This window comes from Pteronotus mesoamericanus, unplaced genomic scaffold (assembly GCF_021234165.1).
Source record: "Pteronotus mesoamericanus isolate MK-2021 breed Mesoamerican mustached bat unplaced genomic scaffold, CSHL_Meso_final contig_27, whole genome shotgun sequence".
NCBI lineage: Eukaryota > Metazoa > Chordata > Mammalia > Chiroptera > Mormoopidae > Pteronotus > Pteronotus mesoamericanus.
The window spans coordinates 27,779,730-27,801,646 of NW_026555115.1; the positions used below are offsets into that span (position 1 = coordinate 27,779,730).

At 40.1% G+C, this 21,917-nt stretch overlaps 1 protein-coding gene across 2 annotated transcripts in view; it reads left to right on the forward strand.

Moving 5' to 3' along the window:
- Positions 1-21,917, forward strand: part of GPR156 (G protein-coupled receptor 156) — a 53,010-nt gene that overhangs the window by 18,930 nt on the left and 12,163 nt on the right. Inside the window, exons 3-6 of one of the 2 annotated variants that reach the window (XM_054574975.1) lie at positions 13,197-13,332; positions 13,582-13,692; positions 18,335-18,460; positions 19,477-19,572. In XM_054574975.1, coding sequence (XP_054430950.1) covers positions 13,197-13,332; positions 13,582-13,692; positions 18,335-18,460; positions 19,477-19,572 — 469 coding nt within the window. The remainder of the gene's footprint in view (positions 1-13,196; positions 13,333-13,581; positions 13,693-18,334; positions 18,461-19,476; positions 19,573-21,917) is intronic. The other variant, XM_054574976.1, reaches the window with a different exon arrangement.

Here is a 21,917-nt window from a genome sequence, read left to right on the forward strand (position 1 = left end):
CCTTCTTGAGTCTCTACCACACTCCTTACCAGTTAGATTGCACTAAAGGTGATTCTTCTGTCTCTGAGGTTACAAGGCTCCTCTCTCACTATTGTTCAGTTGTTTGTTCCAGGTGATTTCTCCACAATTTAGCTGTAAGTCCAGGTTGGTCCTGGGAGGAGGTCAGTGTGACTTCCACTCACTCCTCTGCCATCTTGATCCCATAAAGGGATTACTTAAACCTATTAAAAGGAAAAAGCTAGAATAAAGGTGGGGTATTTTGCTGGTAATAATGGAGGCAAAGTATGCTCAGACCAAAAGACAACAAAACTAAACTAAGTATGTGCCTCTGATTTTACAGATAAAGGTACCAGAATGATTAGCACACTCAAAATGCCCCCTGTGGATGGATCAGTAGTTGTTGATCAAATAGTTTTTTGGTGTTTTGCATATTTTGAGTCAGGTAGACGAATAAATACTTATTAATCACTAGGATCCATTGGCATTCCTCTTGAGACATTGGAAGGCCTCTAGAAGAAGAAATGTATCTCTTGGTCATGCCTCTCCCTGAAGCTGTCACCCCAACCCTCTGGCTCCTACTACCCCCAAGAGTCTTAAAAAGGTAATCTTCACTAGCTACCTCCAGTTCCTCATCTCCAATTCATTCTTCAACCCATGCCCTGCTTCTACTGAAATGATCTTTGTCAAAGTCATTAAGTCAACTGACCTTTTTAGACTCCATCCTGTTTAGCCTGAAGCCATATAATATTTAACCATCTTCTCTGTTCCCCTTTTCTGAAACCTCTTTTCTTTACCATACACGAACGCAACTAGAAAGGTAAGAACTAGTTTTACCTTTCTAGTTCTTACCAGGTGCTTCCCCTGGTTTCTGAACTCTACCTACCCATGTAACGTTGATATCATGTTGGGTTCCAGTCTTGATTCACTTCTTACGCTATGCCCCTCACCTGGTCTTAATCCCTCCTGTGGCATATCCCCAAACCCTACCTCTTTCAAATTCCATTTCTTAACTTCATAGTTGATATTGTCAGCTGGATGTTCCTCAGTCAATTCAGATTCAGTGATCAAAAGCCAGACTCATATCTTACCCTGATCTTCCTTTACTTCTGTGTCTTTCCTGCCTCAGTTAATAACACTACCATCCATCTATTCCTTATTTGGGATCCTTTTGTCTCCCTACACATCCAGTTACTCACCAAGTCTTAGATAGTAAACCTCTGAAATGCCTCTCAGATCTGTCTCCTATAGTCCTTCTCCATTGCCCTGATCTGAATAATTGCAGCAGCCCCCTAACTTTTCCATTTTCTATTTGAACTAGTTATCCATTTCCCATTGAGCTACTGCCCTCTTGCCAGCATTGCTTTCAAACATAGACTTGGTTGTTCATCATAGACTTCTACTGCCTACACAGCTCCTTCAGTAAGCATTTCAGATTGTCTTCAGTCTGGTCTTCATCTACAGTTTCTGCTTTATTCCCTTAAATTAAGTTGTGCTCTCATCGTGCAAGGTAACAGCCATTCCTCAAGTACACCATGCACTTGCACCACCATGCTTTTGTTCACACTTTCTTGTTTCACAAGTCTTCTCATTTTTCAGCTGACAAACTCCTGTTCATCCTGTAAAACAAAGTCTTATCCATCAAAATGTGGCCCCTGGACCAGCAGCTTTAGCAGCGTCTGGGAACTTGGTAGAAATACAAATTCTTGGAGTCCTACCCTAGACCCTACTAAATCTGAAACTTGGGGATGATGACCAGGTCTGTATTTTTGTGGTTGTCAGGGGTTAGAGTTGTGGGAAAAGTGTGACTATAAAGAGGTAGTTGGAGGGCAGTCTTGTCTGGTTTGCATAATGGAACAGTTCAGTATCCTGATTATGGCGGTAGTTACTACACTTGTGATAAATTTCATAGAATCACACTCACACACAGAGTACATGTAAAAACAGGTGAAATTCAAATAGGATGTATAATTCAGTTAATAGTATTGTGCCAGTGTCAATTTCCTGGTTTTGATACTGTACCCTAGTTACCTAAGATGTTATCTTTGGAAAAAGCTGGGTGAAGAGTACACAGAAACTCTGTTCTATTTTGCAACTGCTTGTGAGCTTTAAATAATTTCAAAATAAAAAGGTTTTTTTGAGAAAAGAGAAGCACAGGGGTTTCTGGTGAAAGCTAGATTAGAAAGCACTACTTGACATAATGCTGAAATGGGGCCCAAGAAGCGGAAGAGCGCTCTGCCAGGTGGAGGTGGGAAAAGAAAGAGGAGTGGAGATTCCTGCCTTGGGGACCATCTGATAAAACTCAGCCCAGGCCTGTCAGCCTCTCTCCAGTCCCGCTGCTCACTCCTGCTCACTTGGGGTAGGAAGAGCAGTGGGGTGAAAAGGGAAGCGAAAGCCTTTCCTCAATAGGCCCAAGTGGGAAAACAGAGAGAGGGATAAGGGCTCATCCTTAACAATGTTCACAAAAGGTTAAGTGTGTGAACAGCAAAAGATTAAATGGCATAAGCACGCAGGCTCTGGAATCCAGCTCCACCTCAAATCCCAGCTCTGGCATTTACTAGTCCTGTGGCTTGATCCCTAAATTGAACTTTGCTGAATCCCATTTCCATGTATAAAAATAGGGCTAATGACACTACTTATCTCAGAATGCAGTGAAGACTACATTAGATAGTGTATGTAGAGCACTTAGCAACTGCCTAGCACACATTAAATAAGTAATCAATGTTGGCTACTCTTTTTAATATTATTTCCTATCATTACCAATATTCTAATAGAAAAAATAGAGAATCACCTGTAATATGTAATTTTTGATGACTCAAAAATATTTCAGAGTCCTTCAGTATTTGAACTCTTTATAAAATTAGCACTTAGGCCCTGGCTGGTGTGGTTCAGTGGATTGAGTACCAGTCTGAGAACCAAAGGGTCACCAGTTCAATTCCCAGTCAGGGCACATGCCTGGGTTGTGAGCCAGGTGCCCAGTTTGGGGCACGTGAGAGGTAACCAAACATTGGTGTTTCTCTCCCTGTCTTTCTCCCACCCTTCTCCTCTCTCTACAAATAAAATCTTAAAAAAAAAAAAAAAACTTCATTGCTTTGAAAATAAAATAAAATTAGCACTTAGTCCCTATATATGTAAATATAGATAATTTAACTTAAAATTGATAGTTATTACTTTCTATAACAGGCCTTTTATGTGCTTTCACTTAGGATACATATCCCTAACCTTTATGGCACTCAGGAAGATAAATATTATTTTCCCCATTTTCAGGTGAAAAACTGCCTTAGCAAGTCACGCACCATACACAGCTAGTAAACTTAGTTGATCTGACTTCAAAGCCCAAGCTTTTTCCACTGCCTCCTGTTACCTCAGCATTAATCTATGAAAGCTGCTTAAACACACATAAAGAGATTATCTAACAGTTGTTCCTTTCTCATCAGATTACAGGACAGAAGACACAATTCCTATCACAGCCTATGGTGGACATTTCCAGGCCGTTGCTGGGGCCAGGACTTAGAGCCACCAGACAATGATAGAAACCTAGAGCCCACAGCCACCATAGCAAGAATTTAGCCTGGAGTTCCAGCCAGTAAATAAAGCTTGGAGGCAGAACGAGAACCTTGCCAAGGTCCAAGGTTCAGATCAGCAATCAGAATTGGCAGGAGCAGACAGAGCCCAGCAGAAGGCACTCCAAGGACCCTCAGGACTTCCTCTCTGTCCCCTCTTGATGATAAATACTAGCTAAATGGGGCCTTTGAGGAGACTCAGTTGAGGGGCAAGTGGAAACTCTTGGCTTCCCAGCACTACTGCTGGACGTTAGAAACCAATGTCAGGAAGGCCCCTCGCAGAAGTATGTTGATCAGGAGGAGACACTGCCTCTCAGGTGACTGGGTAAACTGGAGGAGGGGTGAGGACAGAGTGAGAGAACACTGGAGGGAACCAGCTGTTGGGACATCTGGATAAGCAGTCCCAATATGGCCCCTATACAGCTGTAAAACTGTATGCAGGTCCCTTACCTTAAAGTAAGGGAGTCAGGTCAGATCGCTGATGTAAGCTATGTTCTGTAGAACCCTAAGACTCAAATTGTGTCCTAGGCAATGCGCGGGAGCAGTGTGATGGGGAGCAAGCAGGTCCTTTCTTTCTAGCTGTAGCCCTTTTATCTCTTCTAAGTCCTGACCTCTAAGAGCCTTTCTAAGTCTAATGATATATCCAGGAGAGCACATATTTACTAAGTTTCCACTAGGTTCAGGGCCTTGTAGAATGTGTTGGTGGGGACACAGCTAAGTAAAAATTAGTCTCCGCATCAGGAATTCCCAGATTCTAGCCCAGTGGTGACTGATTCCAGCAGCAATGGTTGTTCAGGGTTCCTCTCAAATTCACCAAGGCCCGAAGTTCTCCTGCCGGAAACCTGAAGAAGAAAAAGAATAGAAGAGGGAAAGGAAACCTCCCCAGTAAGGCAGGCGAATCTTTTGTGCCTCAGAGAGATGAATTTACATGCCACCTGGTAGACCATAATGTTCTGGTTCACAGCAGACTCCCTGTCATTTGTTGTTTCATGCGGCCAATTGTGCTTGCACTCTGTGCTCTACTTAAAATCAGGGCATCTGCTCTGCCCTTTGGGAAGTGTGACAAGTCTCCTGCTGGCAAGTGCCCAAGGCCTATTCCCTGCAACTAAGGGAGAAAGGAAGTTGAAATCACTGCTCTATAAATTACAACTCTGCTCACACTACAGAGTCTGAGTTTATATGAGGGAGGAGGATTTTTTTGTTTCTAGTGTTTACGCCCCTCCCCTGGCATTTAAAAACACATTTAAAATATATTACAATTGCACAAAACATAATAAAAATACATTTGGAAACTAATTGCTTAAAAAATTGATGGGAAGTGTGGCCATAATATGCCTAACAAAGCCAGAACTCCCTTCTACTAGGTGCGCCCTCTGGGGCTTTCCCCTCATCGCTGGCCTACCTTGCATCTGTCAGTATGCTTTTTCACTACTGTCCTAAGCTTGAGCTGGTATAATGAAGCAATGGCATTTGGTACCATACCTAAGTGTCCACATTTCAGCTTTAAAAATATGCACAAGGATGCATTTTTAAATTGATCCTTAGGTCTGTTCACAGTCCAGGAGAGCTATGTATTCTGAAATTTGTACACTGGAAGTTCACATATCAACATCTGTAATAAACCTACATTCATATACATGGATTTTGTTAAATGGCCCAGTGAATATTGAGAAAATAACTGCTTATATTATATTAAAATTTTGTTCTATTTTAAAAGATGAAAAGACAGAATAAGAAAATTGTCTTTGCCACAAAAAGGTTAGAAACCAGGGAGGTGGTGTCCTAATAAGCTGAGGACAGAAATTGTATCTTTTTTGCCCTCCAGCCTCCAGTTCTTCTTACCCTGACAAGCCAATATTCAGGAATTGTTGAATTAATGTTTGACACAGGAATATCATTAAAAAGATTATAATGAATAAAACATGGAGACACTGAGGTCATCTGCTAAAAGGAAATTTGGGGGCAGGATATTTAGCAAATTTTCTTTTGCACATAATAATTACATATTTTGCTTGATTGATAACTGATTGATTGGGAAACAATCCTAATGCGTGTCAGGTCAGCCTGTTGTTCCTGCTTCAGGTAGAGAAACAGTACTGGAGGTAAGCCAGTGAACAGGGAAAAAAAATTCTCCTCTGGAATAAGTTAAGGGAAGAGCTTGAAGGAACCTTAGATTTCATCAGGTCCAACCACTGCTAACCATTTAGCTATTGTGCAGGCAGAATATCTTTTGTTCCTTTCCAGCTCCAGCAACTGTAGGCCTGAACTGACAGAATAGTAGGTAGGGAGCTCACTCTCTTCATGTAAAACAATTCTACGCCAGTATTTACAACTAAGGGAAAGCAGGCAAATTTAGAGAGTCTGGGCCCAGCCAGAAGAGGAGGCAGGGCTAAGTGGTTTACTCATGACAAAACATGATTTACTGGCTGCAATGATGTAAAGAGAAGGTATGCTTCGTAGCCTAGCTGCAAGCTGCAAGCAGCAATCAGTCCAAGATCAGCCGATTTTCTGAAGTCACAGAATGGGATGTGATTGTTAACCTCTGAGCTGATGTAAGCTAAGACTCTAATGAGTGTGGTCGTGAAGATGAGGTCTCATCCATCAGTTGCTTGACAAGGGCCGTCCTCATATCACTGGGCCTGCATGGCCCTCGACATGATGTAAGAGGCATATTGGACAAAAGCATTGCCTGGGGGAATTCTCCAGGAAGAATTCAGCCAATAGAAGGAAATCTTTTAAGTGGCCTGATTTCACTGGAGACAAGTAAATACATAAGTGGGTGCTCATATGTGAATATATCCCCCTCCCGCACCCCGCAAGATGCCACACTCTCCTAGAAGCAAAGAGAATGGGAGAGCAGAAGCTTCACAATGACAATGATCCTTTCTCTCATTTATTTTTAGGCTGCCTTCAGCATCATGCTGATGGGGAAGCAAAGGAGAGGCTCACCCTGAGGAAGAGGCTTTTCAGTGAGGGTTTGGAGTGGGGGAATTTGCCAAGTAGTCAAAACCCAGTGCCCCCATGAAGTCCACAAAACTCAGAGCACCCAAAATATCTCTGGTCCTTTTGTGTTCAGTAATGCCAGGGAGTTCTCAGCTGTTCCAGGAGGGACCAAAGGGATCCCCTTAAAAGTCCTACCAGCACTCCTCTTGTTTTAACACTGAGGCATTGAACCAGCGCTTGACTCTCCCTCTGACTGTCAGGGATCTCTGCTGCTTTATAGCCATTAGCCAGCTAACAGAGAGCACTGCCAAGTGAAAATGAGATTAGGGAAGGGGATAAAAAAAGGAAGGAAAGATTGGCCTTCCATATCCATTAATGAATTCATTCATTCACTAACTAATGGTTATGGAATGCTTGCCGTTTTCCAAAGACTGTGCTGGGGACTGAGATTCAGATAAATAAGAAACAGCCTGGATTTTGAGGAGTAGAAACTGTCTAGTGGGACAAACATAAAAAGTTGGGACTATAACATGACAATTGTATTGGTGCTCATATACCCTGGGGTGTTATAAAGACATAGAGGAGGGCACCAAACCTAGAGTAAGAGCATCAGCCAGACAGATACATGCTCATATTTCTTTGAATCCAATGAGGTGAGTCACTTACAAAGAAAATGTTAAGAAATGCCTCACAAAGGAAATAAAAAAATTGGTAGCAGAGTGAGCCTGGCTTATTGATGTTGGAAGCCATCTATTTTGGTGGCAACAACCTGCAAGGCTGTATAATTTTCTCCCCCAGCACTCAGCTGCCTGGAGGTAAAAGCAGACAATAGATGGTAATTTTGTTAAGAGTTTTGTGGGACAGATGCAGCAAAATGGCTTGTTTACAATGGGAACTGTGTGTTGTTGAGAGAACAGTTCAGATGACCAACCAGAGGTTGGAAATTAGGGAAAAGAGGAAAAGCTAATAGACTGTGAGGAAGCAAAAGAACCAAGGAACTGGAGGCCTGTTGGCTGTCAGTGAACAAGTGTGTTAGAGGTAAGCAAATGAGAGGGCTAGATGATGGGAGTCTGATTCGTTCATTTATTGAGTATTTATTGAGTGCCTTCAGTATTCAAGGTAATGTTCTAGTGCTGGGTGTACAGTATGAACAATTCTCATTGGGAGAAGGAATAAACAATGACAATAATAAATATGTAAAGCAAGCAATATAGTACAAGGTAATAAATACTATGGTGGGATGGGGATAGAGAGAATAGAGCAGGATCAGAAGGATTTGGAATTCTGGGGGAAGGGTGTGATTTTAAATGGGTTGTCATCATAGTCCTATTTGAACAAAGACATGAAGGGATAGAGGGAAGAAACTGTGCAGATGTGTGAATTAAATATTCCAGGCAGGAGGCATAGCCACTTCAAAGCCTTGAAGTGTGTGAGGTCTGATATCTCCAGGAACAGTAAGGATGCCTCTGTGGAGTGGAGTGGGCAGAGGACAAAGTAGGAAATGAGGTAGACACATAATTGGGACCAAATGGGTAAGTCTTGTAGTCCCTGGAAAAGACTGGCTTTTCTTCAGCGTGAGATGGAGCATCATCGCAGGGTTTCAAGCAGAAAAGTGATGTGATCTGATTCACCCTTAATGGATTGCTCTGGCTGCTGTGTTGAAAACAGGCATAGGGAGGGTCCAGTGTAGAAGCAGGGAGACCAGTCAGGGGGCTATTGCAATAATCCTAATGAGAAATGCTAAGGAAGGCTTTGATCAGGGAGATGGCAGCAGAGCTGGTGAGAAGTACGATAGTTGGATTACTGGATGTATTTCAAGGACAGAGACAATAAGATTTCATGACAGATTGGATGTGGGTGGTGAGCAAGAGTTAAGGATCATTCCAAGGTTTTTGGTCAAAGCAAATAGAAAGATGGAGTTTCCATTATCTAAACGGGCACAGAATTTGAGAGGAACATGTTCAGGGGGCAAACTACGAGTTAGAACTTAAAAAGATACATTCACATCTGTGTTTATTGTACATTATTTATAATAGCCAAGATATGGAAACAACCCAAGTCTTCGTCAATGAACAAGTGGATAAAAATGTTGTGGTACACAATGGAATATTACTCGGCCATAAAAAAAAATAGATCTTACATTTTGTGACAACATGGATAAACCTAGAAGGTATTATACTAAGTGAAATAAGTCAGATACAGAAAGATAAATACAATATGATTTCATTTATATGTGGACTCTAAAGGACAAAATAAATGAACAAACAAAACAGAAACAGACTCAGAGATGGAGAGACCAGGCTGATGGTTACCACATGGGAGGTGGTTAGGGGTCTGGGTGAAAAAGATGAAGGGATTGAAAAGTACAGATTGGTAGTTACAAAATAGTCACAGCAATGTAAATACAAAATAGTCACAGGGATGTAAAATTACAATAATATTGTAATAACTATATATGGTAGCCAACTGGGTACTTGAATTATCAGGGTATCACTTTGTATATTATGTAATCGTCTAGTTACTATGCTATAGACCTGAAATGAATATAAAATAATATTGAATATCAATTGTAATTGCAAAATAAAATTTAAAAAAAGAGAAGACTAGGAGTTAAATTTTGGATGGATTGTGATCAGAGAGTGGGATATTGATGTTCAAAACTTCTGAAGTGGTACCATTCTGAGTAACCATAAGACCCAGGGAATGACCCTCGGGATGGGTGTCTGAAAGTGGAATAAAGTGAAGTCATTATATTTAAACAATTTAGAACTCTGAAGGTTGAAAGGTTAATGAAATCTCCTAGGATGGTTTACTAGGATGGTGGCCCAGGCAGGAGAGGAAGGAGGAGGGCCAGGCTGCTGTTGCCCTTATGATACAAAGTTTTAATATAAATGACTAGCCAGGTTACACAAATATTAGTGTGAGGTGTACAGAATATGAATTGGATTCAGGTTTTGAACCTAATAGATTAGAAATAAGCAAGATAGAAAAATGATCAGTTACTGAAACATACCAGACAGCATTACAATAAAGCTGTTTAGAACATTTCCAGATGAGAGATTTATAATATTACAGTAGCACAGATCAAAAACAGTAGATTTTGAAAAAGAAATGCAAAGAATCTTTATAATTCTTTATTGCTTTATTACAATGCTTTTTGGAAATACATTCATATTTGGTTTTAGATATACCTAAAACTCAATGATACCATTTATATCAACTCATGTAGCATTTTAGAAAGCATGGCCCTGTGACATGTTAGGAAAGTTTTCTAATAGTAGCAGCAAGCCAAGAATTACCCTCTACCCCATTTGCAGGCCGTGTTTCCAAACTCAGTCCTTACCCACTGTTAAAAAGAAACAATAGCATGACCTGTCAGTCCTCCGTAACTCTGAGAATAATAAAACTCTAAGTTCAGAAACCAATATTTGATAAAGATTTTTAAAACATCATACTTATACCCTTGTGGATGTCACTTATGCATCTGAATTCATTATAGACTATTGAGATGATAATCCAAATTCATGCAAGCTCTGCAGATGCAGGTGGGTATATTTCTCTTATATAGTATTGAGAACTTACTTGCAAAGAAAAAATAAAGAAAGCCCTTGCTTTATATTGCCAATCAATAAATAAAGGAAAACGATGAGATCACTATGTAAGCCTTTAAAAAAAAAACCACCATGTTTTTGACTGCCAGTGACACAGCCCAAACCTTTATCTCTTTGCAAATGTGACACAAATAATCTATTTGTGACTCATTTTTTACAATTAAGTATATATTTAGATCTTTTTCCTTTGTGGAAATTATGGGTTTGTGGTCGATTAAAATATTTAGCACATGTAGTTTCTTCTTTAGTTTAATAGAAAAATATGAATGACATTGCTGGTTGAATTCCTATCAAAAACATTCCCCAGACATACATAGTTCATCTACTGAATTGGAGATGATTCACTTTTTAGTGACTTTTCAGGTGTTAACTTGGCCAAATAAAATAGATAAATCATTTTCCTTTCATTTTTTTTCTGAGGTAAATTCTCAGTAAAATTTTTTTACTATGAAATATACATATATGTCTATAAAATGTCCACTTAAAAGATGGATTTGCATCAAATTCTGAGATGTGAATTCTATGTAATATATGTTTTGTCAAAAACAACTAAATTGAGTTCCTCCTAAGTCAGGAAGGGGAGGAGTTCATAAAGTATGAAATCAGGATTTCATACAGTACTGAATTAAACAAAAGAAGATCTAATTGTACAGTGGTGTTCAAATAAAATGGGTCCAGAGAAGAAAGAAGAAAGAAACCTACCTGTTAGTGACATAGACCACACAGATGCAAGGCTGTGAAACCCGGAATGTTGCTGAGTGAGGAGGTCATTGTCAGATGTTTATCGCTCATGCCCAGGACCTTGTAGGTGGCCATGGGGAAGAATGGCATCGGTTACTGGTCATGCAGGAGCTCACCCAGTGGTAATACCACTGCCCAAGCTTCTGACTGCACTGAGTGGCCCATCCCAGCTCAGCAGTGCTCTCCTTTCTGAATCAGTGTCAGCACTGGTCTCGCAGATGTATTATTCTTCTTAACAAATGTTTTGCAGAGCTGCTGGTTAGCATTGTTCTCAGTTCGGTAGTCAATATTCACCACATAGCCTCCTTCTTAGGGGAAGAGAAAGAATCTAGGAAAGGTTAGTCTCCATGAGTTCATTTGAAGACATGGGGCTGAGGTTGTTAGGGCTAGATCTTAAATTTGATACAGGAGACTTAAGGCCAACAAATTAAAAATGTTCTTTACACATGCAGCTTTCTTGTTAAGTGATGATGGTGGTACTTTGTGAAAATAAGTCTGAAATTAATGTACAGGAGGTATTAGGACAGGACAGAGGTATTTACAGAGAGCTAAAGCTTACACTAAAAATTTACAAGTTAGTATTTTTGTATCGCCTTGGAGTTTTCAAAGAGTTTTGGCACATGCCTCATTTGATCTTTGCAATAATCTGTGCAGTGTATATGAAAGGTGATATTATCTTCATTTCACACACGAGGAGACAGGATCCTAGGGGTAGTTAAGTGACTTGCCCAAAGTCACACAGCTTTGAAAGACAGAGCCAGAATTCCCATTCCAAACCTGACTCCAGTTCCATTGCTCCTAAAATGATTGCTATCTTGGATAGACATGGGAGCAGGAATGGAGAGTGAGGGCAAATCAAGAGAGATTTTGAAAGAACAAGTGAAAGAAATTGGCAATTGACTGGGTATGGGTGATAAACAACCAGGAGAAAGAAAGGTGATTCCTAGGTTTCTAAAGCCTGGAAGATTGTGAGACTAGTAATATCATCAGCTAATGTTGACAACATGCTTACTACATGCCAGGTCCTATGCCACACACTTTGCTGTATTGCCTCATTAACTCCTCACAGCTCTGAGAGGAAGGGGTATTATTATCCCCATTTTACAAGGGGAATACATAAAAGGGTTTTTCACTTTAGAAGAGGAAAAAATTCAAGGTTTTTGCCCTAAGACAAGGGAAAGTTCAACTGGACGCGGGCTTACGGTGACCACACTTGGGGCCAGCATCCTGGGACAGTGCTTTGGTGTCCTTACATGTATGGATGTAATTATGCTCCCAGCCACTAAGTAATCAAGCTGGGCTAGTGGTGGTTATGATGTTTGCAAATCCACCAGTAGCTAACAGTTTAATGCCTCCTCGATATTTTGCCTGCCATTAAAAGAGCCTGCATTAAGCAGATGGTTTTACCTTGGCTCTGGACTTTAAGGTGGTCAGCCAGGTAATCCAGGTTTATAGATAGCAATGCTTTCCTCATCAGATATTATTAAAAATAAAAATATAACTAAGTATAATTATCATATGGCTTGGTATAAATATTGCATTTATATAAAATACACTATTTAGACCAAAATTCTTAAATACAATTACATTCTTCCTTAATTGTTACTAGTTGCTTTTACTTCTCAGTTGTTATCCATAACAAAAAGCAGACAAATAAAAAGAAACAGCGTAAGCCTGGATTTCCCCTAAGGTTAACCAGTCCACACATATCTACCTTGTCCTGAGCCTCTGTTGTCATCCTGGGTTTGTCTGAGACTGTAACTGTCCACACCTACCTTTAATCTTTGAACTGCTCTGTAACTTTATCTAAAACCCCTCATGAAAAGACCCTTGCCATATTTTCTGCTTTCAAATTCCTGATTCCCCTTTCTCTCTTGGTCAGATAAAGAGGACAGTTTACTTACCAAATAAATTAACAGAGTATGAAAAAGAAAATTCCCAATCCTCTTCCCAAATAGTAGTTTACAGCTCAATTTCTAAAGACTTCAAACTGTATCTCTTTAGGTATCTACCTGATACTTATTTATTCACTAGGCTACAAATGGCAGTCTCTTTGCAACCATAAACTTCATGAAAAACTTGAAAAACTCCTAGCTCTTGTAAGAGTGGGCCTTCTTTTCAAAGTCTTGGAGTTATACAAGCAAGAAGTGCTAGAATTTATTTCTCTTTGAAAATAAATTTAAATAAACCATAAAAATATTTTACAGGGCTATAAAGTGGTTTCCTCCCAGTGACCCTTCACTCTGAGGCTGTGCTGGAGATGATGCTGGTGGGGAAGCTCTGTCCACTCCCAGGGCGAGGGGTCATGACCGTAAGTGTCTTTTTTCCTGACTCCCTCTAGGATTGTGAAAATGTCCAGTCCCAATCTGAATATTGTGACCTTACTGGGCAGTTCTCTGACTTACAGTAGTGCTTACCTCTTTGGGATTCGGGATCGAGATGCTTCGGGGGGAAGCTCAATGGAAACTCTCATTCAGGTAGGTGAAGCCTTAGATTTTACTCTAAGTACAATGCCAAAGTTTTGATCATTTTTAAGTCAGCTACTCCTGTGGGTAATGGTTACCTTTGTCCTTGGCGTGGGCACTTTCAGAGGCAATCCCTAGAATGCTTCATCAGTGAAGTCCAGTGTCTGCCCCACCCCCTGTGCGGACTGAAGCTCTGTTGTTCAGAATGTGTGCAGAATAACAATGGTTCCTCTCATGCCTCTTGCTTCTTTCCACCTGTAGGTAAGACTGTCCATGCTGTGCATTGGGACCTCCCTTGTGTTCGGACCCATTCTGGGGAAGAGCTGGCGACTGTACAAGGTGTTTACCCAGAGGGTCCCAGACAAGAGAGTGGTGAGTAAGCAGCAAGTATCTGCTGCTTGACTGCAGATGGCAGCTTCACTATTGGTTAGAAGCTGGAGAAGCTTTGCCAGATTTCTGGGTCTCATCCATTTACAGCAGTCTGAAGTCTCTGCTCCTCACTTCAAACCTTGGAGTCATGTGGCCTTCTAAGTCTCCAAGCTGTGCATCGGTGCTATTGGAGAGATAGGCCTTTGAACATAGGTTCTGCTGCATATGCACCCCAGGCCCTGCTACTGCTATGGGAATGTGAGCTGGCCACTATGTGGCACCAGTGTGAATTGCCCAGAGAAACTGTTGCTTGGCACAGGTGTGAGTTGAAAGTGAAAGGAGGGAGAGTAGAAGCTCTAGCAAGTGTAAACAGTTATTTTGTCAGTGGAGCTCAGTTCTTTTCTATGTAGGAGGCTACTCTCTGCACTAAGAACGATGGGCCTGGAGCAGTGAGCAAGGGAGAGGACACCCATTCAGCAGGTGGAATCAACCCTACAAGCTATGTGGCAGAAGATCACCCACATGTCCCTGTTATCAGATGTCATCCTAACCACATTCCCCCCTTTTTATCAGGGCCCCTGGTAGAACTGCCCAAACCTCAAAATCTAACCATCAAACTCTTTGTCTATAGGCTCAGTCCAGATCCAGTATGTCTGTCAGTGGGAGTTTACTTCTCTGGAATGGTGCTTTTTGTTTTTTGTTTTTTTAGCAAGTGTTATTGAATAATCATGAACATTTTCAAAAGCTCAGCTGTGTGTAAACATACGTTTGAAGATGACCTAAAGGATAAGAAGTTTATTCATCCTTCTAGAACACCGATTTCCTTTTTTAAAAATAGCTTTATTGAGGCATAGCTGACATGCTATGAACTGCACATATTCAAAGTATAAGATTTCATAAATTTTGACATATGTGTACATTCATTAAACCTGTTGTGTAATCCACAAAAGCTTCCACATACACCTTTTTCTCCCTCTCTTGTCCAGTCCTTACATCCTCTGTCCCTGTGCCAGGGCAACCTTTGATCTGCTTTCTGTTACTGTAGATGAATATGCATGTTCTAAAATTTTATAGAATGGAATTATACAGTATATACTTTTTTTGTCTGTCTTCTTTTACTTGGCATTATTATTTTGAAATTCATCCATACTGTTGTGTGCATCGGTGGTTCTTTCCTTGTTATTGCTAAATGATATTCCAATGTGGAGGCACACTTGTTTTTTTATCCATTCATCTATTGATGGAAGTTTGGGTTTGTTTCCAGTTTGGGGCTATTAAAAATAAAACTGCTATGAATATATTCATATACAAGTCTTTACGTAGACATATACTTTCAGTTCTCTTGGCTAAAAACCCAAGAGTAGAATGGTCAGGGCATATGGTAGGTGTATGTTTAACTTTTTAAGAAATTGCCTAACTGTTTTCCAGATTGATTGTACCATATTACATTCTCACCAGCAAAATCTTAGAGTCCCTTTCCTCCACATCCTCACCAACATTTGACTTGGTTGGTCTTTTTTTATTTTAGCCATACTAATAGGTGTGTATAATAGTATCTCACTGTGATTTAATTTGCATTTCCCTAATGCAATGTTGAGGTCTTTTCGCATGTATACAGAGTGGAGCAAAAGTTGGTTCACAGTTGTTCATATGGCAAATAATGTAATAATTAAGAAATAGTAATACAAGAATAAACTCTGTTTTGCATACTCACAACTGTAAACCTACTTTTACCACACCTTGTATATCTTATTTGGTGAAGTACCTGCTCATGTGTCACACATTTTTAAGTTTAGTTGTTTACTAGTGAGTTTTGATTATTCATTTTTTTAATTCTAGATACAAGTCCTTTATCAGATGTATGATTTGCAAAGATTTTCTTCCTGTTTGTGGCTTCTCTTTTTATTCCCTGAAGTGTCTTTCAAAAAGATGTTTCTTATTTTGAAGTTCACTTTATTTAATTTTTTTAATTGATATGTTTTTGACATCAGTAACTTTTGCCTAACCCAAGGTCCCAAAAGGTTTTCTCCTGTGTTCTAGAAGTTTTAAGAGTTTAGTTTCCACAGTTAGCTTATGGTCCATTTTTGAGTTAATTTTGAAATATGGTATTCTGTATGTACCAAAGTTCATTCGTTTACATATAGATATCCGATTGTTCCAGCAAGAATTCTTGAAAAGACTGTCCTTTCTTCACTGAGTTAACTTTGTACCTTTGTTGAAAATAATTTGTCCATCGTTGAGTAGGTCCATTTCTGAATTGTACTCTGTCTCATTGATGTAGTTTATTTTGACACAAATTCCATATTATCTTGATTACTGTAACTTTCTATTAAATCTTGAATCAGGGAAATGTTAGTTCTCCAACTTTGTTCTTCTCTTTCAATGTTGCTTTGGCTATTCTAAGTCCATTGAATTTTCATGTGGATTTTCATATGAGTTTGCAAATTTCTGCAAAAATTCTACTGGGATTTTGATTGAGAGTGTGTTGAATTTATAGACCAAATTGTAGAGAGTTGACTTCTTAACTATATTGTGTCTTTTAACCCATGAACACTGTATATTTCTCCACTTATTTAGATCTTTAATTTCTCTCAGCAATTTTTTGTACTTTTCAGTGAAAGTCTTTCACATCTTTTCTTATATTTATTCCTAAGTATTCTATATTTTATGCTACTATACATGTTACTATTTTTTGTTTAGCTTTCCAATTTTTTGTTGCTAATAAGTAGAAATACAATTGATTTTTGTATGCTGATCTTGTTTGCAGAAAACCTTACCTACTTATTAATTCTAGTTAGTAGCTTTTTTTAAGAATCCATCAGATTTTCTACATGGATTATCATATCATCTGTGAAAAGGACAGTTTCTGTCCAATCTCTTGTATGATGATGGCACTGGCTAGAAATAGTAAAATGTTCGATGGAAGTCCTGGGAGCAGACATTCTTGAGTTGTTCTTCATTTCATGGGGAAGACGTTGAGTCTTTCAAAACTAAATATGATGTTAGCTGTAGAGTCATTGTAGATGCCTTTTATTTAGTTGAGGAAGCTCCATTCTATTCCTATTTTGCCAAGAGTTTTTATTAAGAATTGATGTTGGATTTTGTAAATGCATTTTTTGTGTCTATTGACTTGATTATATGTGTTTTTCTGTTTTAGTTGTTCATGTGTTGGATTACATTAAATGATTTTAGGATCATAAACCAACCTTGAATTCCTGAGACAAACTCCCCTTGATCATGATGTATTATGCTCTTCTTGCATTGTTTGATTTATTTTGTTTATAATGTATGTACTATGTTCATAAGGGATATTATCCTATAATTTTTTTTCTTGAAAAATCTTTCTCTGGCTTTGGTACCACCATAATGCCAGCATTTTAGGATTGATTGGGAAGTATTCCCTTCTCTTCAGTTTCTGGAACAATTTGTGTGTAATTTGCATTCACCTAGTATAAGTACTTTACAATAGTATGCTTCCATTTCTCCCCTTCTCAATTTTTGTGTTATTGTTTTTACTTTGACATATGTAAGCCACATACAATTGCATTTTTTAATTAGTTATCTTTTAAAGATATTTTAAAAATAAAAACCAGTCACATATTTTTCCATGAAGTTAACATTTCCGGAGTTCTTACTCTTCTTGGACAGGATTCTTCTGATATTATATTCCTTTTTCCTGAAGGATATCGCACATTCTCATGTGAGTATGCTAGTGCTGAATTTTTTAGCTTTTATCAGAAAAAGTCTTTATCCTACCTTTGTTTTAGAAAGGTGTTTTTTGCTGGACATAGAATTTTAGGTTGAGGCTTTCTTTTTTACTTATAATACTTTAAAGATTTTTCTCCACTGTTTTCTCACTTGGTCATGTATCTCATGAGATATCTGATGTCTTCCTTATCTTTGTTTCTCTATGCATAATGTATCTTGGTTTCCTTATTGCTTCAAACTGCTCTATATCACTGGTTTTGAGCAGTTTGAGATTAAGCAACCAATTTGTCTTTATGTTAAAAACACCATGTATCATGTAGGTGGTTGTGCTTTTTTATTTCCATTGGTTGACAAAAACTCAGACCCATGTGTCTGCCCAATTCATGAGTGTTAGGTACTCTACTCACCTGAGCCTTCATCATAATTCTCTTTATTCCCTCTTTTCCTTAATGTTTTTCAATTTTTCATCCCATTGAAGGATTTTTTTTTTAATTTTATTTTTATAGTCAAAAAAGTAGCACCTATTTTTGTATGAAGTCCAGTGATTCATACAACTATAAAGAAAGTGTTAGCAATCCCTCCTTCAGCGCCCTCAGCTCTCAATCCCATTCTCCAGGTAATTGGTTGTTAATACTTTTATGTGAAAATATATAAATATCTAGAAATAATGGAGTACTTATTTTATAAAACCCTTCATTTCTCTTTGTGGAAAAAGGCAGGATATGGAAAATATAAACAAATGGAAATGTTTAATGGGGATGATGATATTGACAATGAAATCATTGTAAATATTTAGTATCTCTTTCACCTTTGATGTCTGGATTTGAAGATTTTTGTGAGAGCTAACCCTGGAGCCTATAGCTCAGAACATGTAGGGCGCTCTAGTCCTTGTATAGCCATCAAGCTAAGGAAAATTATGACCTTGATTCTTTTTCAGATAATCAAAGATCTGCAGCTCCTGGGATTGGTGGCAGCCCTGGTGATAGCTGATGTGATTCTGCTCATGACGTGGGTATTGACTGATCCCATCCAGTGCCTCCAGATTCTTGGTGTCAGTATGACGGTGAGGAGCCCAGTTCCTGGGGAATTCAGTTCCTGAACTGGGGGAACTGGCTTCTGTGGGCACCCAGGGGTTGTTCTCCCAATAGCACTCACTGTGTGGGCATCCTCCAACATGGAGATAAGTGACCCAAGGAGGGAGAGTCAGGTCAGGAGCTGCGGCTGCTGTGAAGACCTTGACCCTTTTCTGCAAGGTGCACCACCACTCCCACTGCTCCTCCCGCCCCAGGTATCCTCCACCTGCATCCACTGCCATGTCAACACACTGGAATCTGCCAGGCAGTTGTCTCTGCTTCCACATTATTAATAATGAGAACTTTCAACAACTGGAAGTTGCCTTCCCCTAATTGTTCGAGGTAAAAGTAGTATTTTGAGGTCATCTTTGGTGTCAGTCAACCCTGGTTCAAAACCAGGCTCTACCACTTTCTAGCCATGTGACCTTAGGAAACTCATTTAACCTCTCTAAGTTTTTATGTCCTCATATGGAAGCATAGCAAAATGAAGGTAATAATGCCACCTGTTTCTTAGGGCTTTGGTTATAAGTAAGTAAAAAGAATGCAGGTAAAAAAGTCAACTGTGCCTGGTACATAGTGTTCAATTAATAGGAAATACTACGTCTCCAGCCTCAAAAGGGGCTGAGAAATGCAGTGGAATCTTGACATTGCAGATTTAATATTTAAAGTTTTAACTGTTAACAAACAGCAGGAACATGACGTGAAATTTGTAATTTGTCATTTTACTCATGCAGCAATGTGAATCATCGTGGTAGCCAAGCACACAGCAGAGGGTAAGCCCTGCTGCCACCAAGCATCCACATGTCAGTCCAACTTTATCGTCTTTTCCTCCAGTTAATAGTCACTCATATATCTAATGGTGCCAACTAAATTTTATAGCTTTTACACATCAAGGGGGAAATATTTATACTGTAGAGGAGCTCATGCTCAAGGATCTTTGCAGGGATCTGCTGTGTGTTCCTGGTAACTGTGGGAGCCCTCAGTCCTTACCCTGTGTCTCTCCTAGGTGACAGGCAGAGAAGTGTCCTGCTCACTGACCAGCACACACTTCTGCGCTTCCCGGTACTCTGATGTCTGGATTGCTCTCGTTTTGGGATGCAAGGTTGGTAAACACATTTCCTTGGGACACAGTCTGTCTGTCACCAACAAAATATATAAAGAAGGAATATATGAGGTAATTCCAGCAAAGGATCTTGAAATCAGGGAAGACCTCTGTTGATACGTAAATCTAAAAGCCACCCTTATTATTTCTCTGCTTTTGTGGGGAATCACCTTTTCAACTCTTGGCACGCCCTCATTTTGTTCTCCCCCAAATCATGTGAAATTTGCCTACTGTTTCTCCCATCTCTTGATCTGGTTTTTTTTAATTGATTTGGCAGTATCAGTTTTCTTCCCATTTAAATCCCTGCAAGGAAGATTTGTGCCAAGATATCTTGCTGCCATTCACCCACCTAACTTTCTCACTGTGATTGGAAGCGGAGCTGGCCCTAAGATAGATTACAACATTCATGATGTCCTTTGAGTGATTCCAGCTGCCTCAGGCGTCTTCCGCACTGAATCCCCCATCATTAGGCTCATTGACTCTGTTAGATGGCAGAAGCAAGATCTCATTTCCAGGGGGTACAGGATACCTACACAGGGCACTAAGGGAGGTCCTTAGAATAAACTTCCTATTAGCTGGTTTTCAGCTCAGAGAGACAGAATCTGGCTCTGGGGAGCCCAGGGCAGGCCTGTTTCAATGAATGAGGCAAGCTGCCTGTCGGTTATCAGGGCAGAGAGACCTGGTCGACTGCTGACAGAGTAGGCATTTTACGAGAAATACATTGTCTCCAAAGCTAAACTTAAAGTTCCAGGAGCCCCCAGCTGAGCCTTTCCACTGCCCACTACCCCATACTTCTCAGTAGTGATGGCAAATTACATGTAAGTATAAGTGATTCACTCAAACATGAATCATAGATGTAGAGGAGCTTTATTAATACCTTGTTCCCAATGGGCAAGAATTTTAATGGCATTAAAAATTTTCAATAGAATCAGATGTCAACATTTCACAATCATAGAATTAATTTCATTCACCTTTGATTAAATTACCAAAAATCCTACGTTGCCAAATGCCACCTGATGGCATCAGTTACCCAAAAGTCAGGCCCCTCTGGTCTCCTGACTTGTGTTTCTTCTAACCACGGAAGGTCTCAGGGTGACATGTCAGGCCCAACTTGGGACACTGGACATTGGGGGCACCCAGAAGGCATCTCTGCCATGATGACTCTTTCAATTTAGGCAGTCAGTCCTCCCAAAAATTATCAATAGGGCTGTCCCTGCCAGTGGAGCTGGTCAAGTAGGGGATTTCAGGGTCACTGGCAGATGTCCTCTGATACCTGACCTTATTTACATTGTTAGTTCTCCCTCTGAATCCCCGTGGTTCCCACCCAGCCTCGTCCCCATGGCCTCTTCAGATTCAGTTATAAAACATAAACATTTGTGTCTTGCCTTCATTCTTCCTATCAGACTGAGCTCCTTGAAAGGCAGGACCATGATTTATTTCTCTTTGTAGCACTGTTTCCTGCCCTGAACCTAGAATGACACTGGGCATATAGTCAAGGGAACATATGTTGGATCTATATTTTACACATTATTGATTAAAGCTTTGATTTCTGTTTAAATGCAACTTTTTAAGGTGCTGTGAGTCATTTTTCTCCTTAGTACAAATGAAAAATCTGAGAGCAGGTTTATGTTCTTGGAGAAAAGGAAAGCATAGCGCCCTGGATTCCTGGTGGTAGGAGCCAGGAATGTCACCAAGAGGGCGAAGGGTATAGATGGAGCATTTGCTGCCTGTGCCTGCCCCACAGGCCCGTCTAGGTCCCAGCCTGCCTTTGTTCTCCTCTGTTTCCACTCTTCATCTCCCATAAACACCCCCTGGCACAGAGCCACTGCTAGCCTATAGAGATCCTTTGTGTAAATTAGAAAGAGGCACCCCTTCTGGGCAGATGCAGTCTTGCAGGTGCAGGGCTTGGCAAGCAGATGGTGCCTCTGGGAAAATTAGAAAAAAGAGCCCCTTCCTCAGAGCATTGCTCCTGCTGGCAGCGCTTGGTTTGACAAGCAGACCACAGGGCTATTTCAGTTTCCACGTGGCCCTCAGCTCCATGCAGTGGAAAACCACATAGCAGACATGGCAGCGCTCGCCACCAGAAGCATGATGCGCCCACTGCCCTGCCAGTACCCACAACCCTTTCTGTCAGGCTCCCACCCACCCATACCATCCTGTCCTATGCCTCATCCCAGCAGAGTCCTGTCTTGCCAACCTCTGATAAACTACTTCTCAGTACAGAAGAGGAAAATAACATTTATTAAGCACCTGCTAGGTATAAGGGGCTGCCCGAAGGGTCCTTGCATGTCTGAGTAAATCGTCACAGCAACACTTTAAGGTAGGTATTATTTTCCTTATTTTAA